Here is a 9,687-nt window from a genome sequence, read left to right as displayed (position 1 = left end):
TTTAATGAAGCTTTAAATAAGTAAATATGTTAAATAAAAAAATGGAATACTGTTAGAAAATCCTTGATAAATGATGCAGCATTTATTAGATTACGTGCAAATCAATAATTTATTCATCGAATAATTACACGAACAATCTTTCAGTCATCTGTGACCCGAATGTTGCACGAGGTTTAGGGGTAAGCAAGAAATGTATTTTTTTCTTTACTATTTGTATTATTTATACTTAACTGCAGTAGCAGAAAGGTATGGGTACATCTTTCCTTAAGATTTGATAATATTTGATCTCAATGCAAATCGGAACCAGATAATTAAACACCTATGCACCTTTGCCCATGCCCATGTAGATGTGACGTTTGGTTTCAACAGAGACATAAATAACATGTTATTAATTTATGTCCCTGGTTTCAATGAATTTATCATATTTAGAGCTAACACACTTTTAATGAATCATCTCTTCCAATGTAATTTAGCCTATGTGTTAGATATATTGGACTAGGTTTATAAATGTCAAGGTGGTAGGTGGTAAGCATTGTGAATCTGAGTTTATAGTCTGTTTCAGTTAAACGTTTGTTCAAATTAATGGGTTGGTGGTACTGTAATCTTGCAATTATTTTGAGAATTCTTTCATACCTTAGGTAGTAATCTAGGTAGAGATTCACTGGGATGTGGAATGACGCCTTCACCATATTTCTGTGACGTCACACTTTTTTGTAAAACTTTGAATTCTTTAAAAATTGTGCAAGATAGTTTTATTTATTTTATGTGAATATAATCACATGGATGTAATTAGAATTATTGGTAGGTTAAAGATATTTTTGCACTTAATTTTATACTAAATTTCCAAATTTTTATATATTTTATCTATGCAAAGGGGAAATAACTCTTTTCTGACTTTTCTCTCAGTTGTATGTCTAAATGCTATAGTTTTTCTTATTCCAACGATTAATTTTAAAATATTTTTGTAATTTTAGTTTTCTGATAAAGTTGACATTAAAATTAAACAAGAAAAACAAATTTCTGCCTACAAGATTTTACTTTTCTAATGCTAAAATATGCTTTAGTTTATGTTTATCTGACATCTCAAAAAGTGTGATGACATGTATATTTTTTCTAACAATTGATGACATTTAAGTCTATTAAATCGAAATCAGTTCGGTTTTTCAACTTTCCTCAGAGAATTTTACGAGTATGGAGCTACCTTAAACCACCTTCTTATAAATTAGTTAATTAAAAATTTTTATCCATACATTATGATTCTTCAACAATTGATACAGCTGGTATATTTGTTTTGATTCTGTGTTTATTTTGGCTCACCATCCTTGGGAAGCATTTTATATACTGGTGTGCAATAATGCACATCGAAGTTAAGCTTTCAAGAACTAAAGGAACCTGTAAGATTTATAGGTACAAAAAGGGTGTCTTAAATCATAACAATTTCTTCAAGATTCAGTGAAATTGTCAGTTGAAGTACTCAGCCAAGCCAAATCTCTACCAAGATCATGAAGATAAAGCATGTAGATGAACTAAGAACATCGTTTAAAATAAGTTGTACCAAATGTCGTAGTTAATACATGTAATCACTATTTTAATTATGCTGAGAGTGTAGAAAAAATCTCTAGAAATTGGTAACATCCATGTGAAATATAAGTGAGATAAACTTTTTAAGACTTTACACACACCAAACTCTTAGTGAAACCACATCAAATTTCCAAATATGTATAACTTAGATAAGTCGATTATTCAATTGAATTTGGATGGCATTTTTGTGAAGTATCGATCAGAGTGAGATGCAACAATATCCAGGACACAATAAAGGTGTACATGTTTACATACAGGCTTGTATCAAAATTCATACTTTCAAAGCAATTTAATATTAATTCATTTAATTAATACAGTTGATCCTGTTGAATGGTTGACTTTATTCCTTGAAATTTTGATTGTTTTTTAAAGTAAATTTAGCTTACTTATGATTTCTGTGTTTGCATGTTTACAGTTCTTGAATGCATAATCATAATTCATTTACAGTTCTGACTAGCTACAGATCTGTATGTGGTAATTTGGGTTGACAATAGAGCTACAGTGCCTCATGTACAAAAAACTTGCATAGATAATCAGGTTAATCAGTTCAAATCAAGTAAAAGTTTTTGTGCAAGTTTTTTGTATGTGAGCTAGGCACTGAAGCTCTACAGCCAGTGAACCCAAATTTTTCTTAGAGCTACAGACATCTGGCTTAGTTTTGAGTTAATAAAACTGTGCATTTTTTTGGTTGTCAAAAAATAGTTTAGATTTTTTTAAAAGTATAAGTAATTAACTTCCAAACAATTAGAATGTGTTTATATATTCAATTTTAATTATAGTCTGTCCCAAGATACTTATGCAGCACATTTGGATGATTTTTAATAAAAAAAAACACATACCTGTGAAAGAGGTAGGGCTGGGATGATACTGTACTTAGCCGATTCGGTACATATCACGATACATGAGATGTGATACGGTACATATCACGATACATTGCAACTAAATGAAAACATGAATAAGGGTTTAAAATTTATTGAATCTGTCAATGTATTACCGCATGTCCAAAGTTATTTTATTATATTTAAAATGAGCATTGCACAATTTACAAATACTTTAGTCTCGTATGTATACACTACTTTTTCATAAACAAGAAATACAAAAGTTTTCCACACTCCAGATTTAGCTTCGTAACAGTTTTGACAACTTTATGAGTTTTTCCGCCACCTTTGTACTTGCATATTAGTCGTGCGGACTAAAAATAGCCGATATATGAAGCTCGGATATTTTTGGAAAATAAAAAAAAGTTCGCTTAGGTATCGTTGTATTAATGGTAAATGTATCGATCCAAATATCGTCAAAATAAATACCGTGATGCACCGGTGGATCGTCCCATCCCTAGAAAGAAGTGCAATTGAAATAGTTGTAAGGGATATTTTCCAAGATAATTTCATTGACACATTATCATCTTTCACTCGGAAAAATTCACAGGAACGAAAACAGATTTCTTACGGATATTTATAATGGGGAATGTTTACGTCTTTTCTCCATTCGGAATACCCGGGTACATCACACAATTTTTCAACGTTATCATCCAGGCTTGCTGCAATACAAAATCCCCATAGACATCACATTTTTTAGCACTGTATTGAAACCTGATAAGCTAACAGGGGCGTTTCGAATGAGAAATCTTGGAAATTTTTTATACTTTTGAATGAACATCGTTTGAACCCTGAGGTATTTATAAATATCAAGCAATTAAGCCAAATGCGAATCCAGGATATCTTTGGACGGACTTTAGAGAAAATATTAGCACAGTTTTACAGACTTATATGCTTGGCATAGTCATACTAAAGGACATTGTATTGGAAAGGTCATTGAATTGGTAAAGTTTTCAGATGTACCAATGTACCATTGAGTTTACCACATTTACTAACAGCATGCACATTTGAAAAGTAATATTTTCCTCTGATTGGTCAGACAGTTCTGAAATCTGACCTCATTCTCTTTTGGATGTTTGTCATTTGTTTGGTTTACCAGTTTGGAAGTCAGGTGGTTGTATCAGTACAGAGTTATAATTATATACCTACAATCATCTGGTGAACTTTTTAAATGAGATCATATTTTCATTATCTCAAAACATTATCTTGGTTTTTACTTCAGTAAACATGAAATCATATATTTGCACATTGATAGCATGTAGGTGAATTTTTAATACATGTACTAATTGAATGATTTATTTATTTGAAGATGGAGTCGATAGGCTTTCAAGGAGAGCACACTGGGTCTGTTTTGTGTGTAGATGTCTCTGAAGAAGTCATAGTCTCTGGCGGTGAAAATGGAGATTTGTGCTTATGGAACTTGGAAGGGAAACTTCTCAACAAGTACAGAGAGGAAGGCACAGACTGCACCTCGGTGCTTCTCTCACTGGTGAAAAAGGACGTAGTGTATGCCGCATTCAATGACGTACTCAAGGTATTCAATCGAGGGGACATGTCGACTCCGACGGATACTTTTACCTACAATTCTGACGAGATTAATCAGATTGCGGTGGACGAGAAAGAGAAATACCTGGCTGCCAGCGATGATGCTGGGGAAATACGAGTGATCGATCTGACGGAAAAGAAACTGTTTAAAACTCTGAAGAACAAACACACGAACATTTGTTCTTCAGTCTGTTTTCGTCCTCTAAAGCCATGGGAACTCTTCACAGGAGGTCTGGATTCTAAAGTGATTCACTGGGATTTTTCTCGTCATAAGTGTCTAAACATGTTCGACATGAATGAATTAAACAATCCGTTTGAAACGCCAGATTCTTACATGGTGAGTCCCCCCTTTGTCCATCACTTGGCTGCTAGTCCTAATGGGAAATACTTGGTGGCTGCCCTTGAGAATGGACTGATTGCAGTTTTTGATTCAACAAGGAAACATCTAAGAGAACTATTTAGTCTGCACACTCATACGCAAGGTGTGTCTCAGGTTCACTTTCTATCAGACGACAAATTCGTTTCAGGAGGAAATGACTGTTGCATTGCATTGTGGGACTTGTCAAAATCCCAGGATCATCCTGATTTGGTTTTACCTGCAAATGCTCACGCTGCCAATGGAACTTCCAATGGAATTAGCAGTGCTCCAGATCCTTTGGAAACCAAAAATCAAACAATGACTGATGTATGTCTCATTACCAAAATTGAGCATACGGGCAAAATTAATTGGATGAAGCCTTTTCATCAGGAGCAATGGAAGATTATCATTGCAGATGAATCGAACAAACTGTCAATTAAGGCAATAGATGTCTGATATTCCTGTATGGCCTCAGTGAGGACAAGCAGTATTAATTTTATTGATGAATTCTTGTGATATTGTTGAAATAAAGAAATGTCAACTTCATTGCAATGGTCTTCAACATACTTCGCTAGTGTCTACAGCTTTTATGAAATGGTGTTTGAAGTGAATATCAGCTTGATATTTATCAATTTAGCTGCACTTGATTTGAGAAATGTATTTTCAGAAAATTTAACCCACAAAGTTGGAATGCATTGGGAACCTACAATCAAAAATGGTTTTATTCCAATTCAAGGGTTGATTTTAGCCAGTGGCAGCGTGGATCTGTTTACGGTTTCTCCACCCTTGCTGTTTTTAACCGGGTTTTCCAACGGAAAAATCCAATTATTTTTTTGGCAATATATTACATATAGGGTACCCTCATTGTACGGATAACTCCTCCTACAGTTCTCAAGATAGGAAGTTGTTCTTTTGCAGATCAATTGTACGTATATCAGAGGTGTGCATGTTGCTAGGATTTTGATTTCCGTTAATTTATGAAAAAAATACCAGCTTTTGAACTTAGTAATTTTTGGGCAAAATATTGCATATAGGGTACCCTCATTGCACGGATAACTCCTCCTACAGTTTTCAAAATAGGAAATTGTTCTTTTGCAGATCAATTGTACATATATCAGAGGTGTGCATTTTGCTAGAAAAAAAAATACCAGCTTTTGAACTTGGTCATTTTTTGGCAAAATATTGCATATAGGGTACCCTCATTGTACGGATAACTCCTCCTTCAGTTTTTCAAGATAAGATGTTGTTCTTTTGCAAATCAATTGTACTTGTATAAGAGGTGTGCATATTGCTAGGATTTTGATTTCCAATAATTTGTGAAAAAAAAACCCAGCTTTTTAACTTCGTCATTTTTTGGCAAAATATTGCATATAGGGTACTCCATTTCACTGGATACGGGTTGATATGGATTATGGATACAGTTCACATAAATGAAAACCCGGTTTCCTGTCACATTGACAGCTTTTCACTTGTTATGGTTATAAATCCGTGTAATATTTGTTTAAATTTGAAGACTAATATCTAAACATTCAAATTGAATTTAAATATTGGTATGTTGCAAATACTGTACATTGGCAAATAATCATGATGGTTTTAATTTCACTATGTTCACAATTTATTGTTTTTCCGCTAAAATAAACCCATCGTAAATATAAAATAAGTTTTTTTTAAAACGTGTTAATGCTTATACTTTGATCAACTGGTTTTCTTGGAGCGTGAAATTAAAACTATCGTGATTGGTACTTTTTGAGAATTCGTGAAATTTTAACACAGTGGAATTAAAATGACTTAAAATATGTTAAACACAAGTGAAATCAAGAAATATTTGCAAAACCATGCTCATATAACACTAATAATATAACTGATAACAGTAAAATATTCCGGAATGCTCACAATGACATCATGCGACAATTGAAAGACCTTAACAGCCATCATAGGCTACTTTCATAGCAACAAATTTTTTGTTCTTGAATACAGTACAAACATTTTGTATAGTGATTTATATAATGCTATTTTTAAAAAGTGTTAAAACTATAGAATTGATACGGAACATTGCGCAAGTATTCCTGATCGAGTGCTGTTTAGATGAAAGGCTTTATCTGATTTCAAAGGGAGAAAATAGTATAAATCAGGTAAAATCTTATGGAAAGTTTATATAGGGTCCATCTTTTGTGTAAATTGTCCAGATGTGTTTCTTTTCTGGACCTTCACCCAGAGGCTCGGACTGTAGATCTAGAGATGCAGAAAGTGTCTCGAGGCTGGTGTTGCATGGACTGTGCTCCCATCTCAGCACAGGCTAGTGCTAGTACATGATGGAGACTAGCACAGGCCTTGAACCAAGACGGGTGCAGACAGTGGAAGTTCCTGAGCTTGTGCTGCAGTGGAGCGGGAAGTGAGAGTGTGCTGAACTACTGAAGGAGAGCCTCTTTTAAAGGGTTTGAGTGTTGCTGTCATCTGTTGAACTGTGATGATAAGACAGAAGCATTGAGTGCGATGACACTGAGAATGAACAACAGTTATGTAATGACTTAATGAGTAGGTCCAAGCTAATACACCTGAGCGGTACTTATAGCAATGTGACAGGAGAGGCAATACACAGTCCCAGCCCATTAAGGGTAATTAGCCTCAAATGGTTGTGTACCGGTCCCATGATATTAGCATTCATTATTACTGTACTTTGTTAATTGTAATTAAAATAGGATCTGCCAATAATTTTGGGAGGAAATAACTTGTTACCTTTATGACTGTTTGTTGCAGGGAGGACAGGATTTCCCAGCACGGGCTAGTGCTTATGATTTTGACCCATGAGCACGTAGCAGGTACCAGGAAGCCCAAGTTCCTCCAGAGAGTGACGGTAAGGCTCCTTAATGACTGTGATCTGTTTGATGAATAGGTGACTCCTCTCCCAGCACAGGCTAGTGCTAGTGACCAGGTGCACACCAGCACATAGCAAGTACAGGGGAAGGACTGTAGATCTAGAGATGCAGAAAGTGTCTCGAGGCTGGTGTTGCATGGACTGTGCTCCCATCTCAGCACAGGCTAGTGCTAGTGCATGATGAAGACTAGCACAGGCCTTGAACCAAGACGGGTGCAGACAGTAGAAGTTCCTGAGCTTGTGCTGCAGTGGAGCGGGAGGTGAGAGTGTGTTGTACTGCTTAACGAGAGCCCCTTTTAAAGGGTTTGGGTGTTGCTGTCATCTGTTGAACTGTGATGATAAGACAGAAGCATTGAGTGCGATGACACTGAGAATGAACAACAGTTATGTAATGACTTAATGAGTAGGTCCAAGCTAATACACCTGAGCGGTACTTATAGCAATGTGACAGGAGAGGCAATACACAGTCCCAGCCCATTAAGGGTAATTAGCCTCAAATGGTTGTGTACCGGTACCATGATATTAGCATTCATTATTACTGTACTTTGTTAATTGTAATTAAAATAGGATCTGCCAATAATTTTGGGAGGAAATAACTTGTTACCTTTATGACTGTTTGTTGCAGGGAGGACAGGATTTCCCAGCACGGGCTAGTGCTTATGATTTTGACCCATGAGCACGTAGCAGGTACCAGGAAGCCCAAGTTCCACCAGAGAGTGACGGTAAGGCTCCTTAATGACTGTGATCTGTTTGATGAATAGGTGACTCCTCTCCCAGCACAGGCTAGTGCTAGTGACCAGGTGCACACCAGCACATAGCAAGTACAGGGGAAGGACTGTAGATCTAGAGATGCAGAAAGTGTCTCGAGGCTGGTGTTGCATGGACTGTGCTCCCATCTCAGCACAGGCTAGTGCTAGTGCATGATGGAGACTAGCACAGGCCTTGAACCAAGACAGGTGAAGACAGTAGAAGTTCCTGAGCTTGTGCTGCAGTGGAGCGGGAGGTGAGAGTGTGTTGTACTGCTTAACGAGAGCCCCTTTTAAAGGGTTTGGGTGTTGCTGTCATCTGTTGAACTGTGATGATAAGACAGAAGCATTGAGTGCGATGACACTGAGAATGAACAACAGTTATGTAATGACTTAATGAGTAGGTCCAAGCTAATACACCTGAGCGGTACTTATAGCAATGTGACAGAAGAAGCAATGCACAGTCCCAGCCCATTAAGGGTAATTAGCCTCAAATGGTTGTGTACCGGTACCATGATATTAGCATTCATTATTACTGTACTTTGTTAATTGTAATTAAAATAGGATCTGCCAATAATTTTGGGAGGAAATAACTTGTTACCTTTATGACTGTTTGTTGCAGGGAGGACAGGATTTCCCAGCACGGGCTAGTGCTTATGATTTTGACCCATGAGCACGTAGCAGGTACCAGGAAGCCCAAGTTCCTCCAGAGAGTGACGGTAAGGCTCCTTAATGACTGTGATCTGTTTGATGAATAGGTGACTCCTCTCCCAGCACAGGCTAGTGCTAGTGACCAGGTGCACACCAGCACATAGCAAGTACAGGGGAAGGACTGTAGATCTAGAGATGCAGAAAGTGTCTCGAGGCTGGTGTTGCATGGACTGTGCTCCCATCTCAGCACAGGCTAGTGCTAGTGCATGATGGAGACTAGCACAGGCCTTGAACCAAGACGGGTGCAGACAGTAGAAGTTCCTGAGCTTGTGCTGCACTGGAGCGGGAGGTGAGAGTGTGTTGTACTGCTTAACGAGAGCCCCTTTTAAAGGGTTCGGGTGTTGCTGTCATCTGTTGAACTGTGATGATAAGACAGAAGCATTGAGTGCGATGACACTGAGAATGAACAACAGTTATGTAATGACTTAATGAGTAGGTCCAAGCTAATACACCTGAGCGGTACTTATAGCAATGTGACAGAAGAAGCAATGCACAGTCCCAGCCCATTAAGGGTAATTAGCCTCAAATGGTTGTGTGCCGGTACCATGATATTAGCATTCATTATTACTGTACTTTGTTAATTGTATTTAAAATAGGATCTGCCAATAGTTTTGGGAGGAAATAACTTGTTACCTTTATGACTGTTTGTTGCAGGGAGGACAGGATTTCCCAGCACGGGCTAGTGCTTATGATTTGGACCCATGAGCACGTAGCAGGTACCAGGAAGTCCAAGTTCCTCCAGAGAGTGACGGTATGGCCCCTTAGTGACTGTGATCTGTTTGATGAATAGGTGACTCCTCTCCCAGCACAGGCTAGTGCTAGTGACCAGGTGCACACCAGCACATAGCAAGTACAGGGGAAGGACTGTAGATCTAGAGATGCAGAAAGTGTCTCGAGGCTGGTGTTGCATGGACTGTGCTCCCATCTCAGCACAGGCTAGTGCTAGTGCATGATGGAGACTAGCACAGGCCTTGAACCAAGACGGGTGCAGAC

The 9,687-nt window shown here is 37.5% G+C and overlaps 1 protein-coding gene across 2 annotated transcripts; it reads left to right on the top strand.

Annotated features, from left to right (window-relative positions):
* The first annotated feature begins 105 nt into the window (after window positions 1–105).
* On the top strand, window positions 106–4,909 carry LOC105323000 (WD repeat-containing protein 53). Of its 2 annotated transcripts, XM_020065139.3 has the most exons (3): window positions 136–179; window positions 1,775–1,818; window positions 3,769–4,909. In XM_020065139.3, exon 3 carries the CDS (start codon window positions 3,769–3,771, stop codon window positions 4,816–4,818), a length of 1,050 nt encoding a protein of 349 aa, XP_019920698.3. In that variant the 5' UTR covers window positions 136–179; window positions 1,775–1,818; the 3' UTR covers window positions 4,819–4,909. The 2 variants fall into 2 exon arrangements, with proteins under 2 accessions (XP_019920697.3, XP_019920698.3); XM_020065138.3 differs by lacking the exon at window positions 1,775–1,818 and having other exon boundaries at window positions 106–179.
* Window positions 4,910–9,687: the final 4,778 nt, after the last annotated feature.

Source organism: Magallana gigas, chromosome 8 (assembly GCF_963853765.1).
Source record: "Magallana gigas chromosome 8, xbMagGiga1.1, whole genome shotgun sequence".
Taxonomy (NCBI): Eukaryota; Metazoa; Mollusca; class Bivalvia; order Ostreida; family Ostreidae; genus Magallana; species Magallana gigas.
This window is presented reverse-complemented; position numbering and strand designations above follow the sequence as displayed.

Bases quoted from the DNA above. Each gene is read 5' to 3' on its own strand.
- LOC105323000 (XM_020065138.3), top strand. From the start codon at position 3,769: ATGGAGTCGATAGGCTTTCAAGGAGAGCACACTGGGTCTGTTTTGTGT.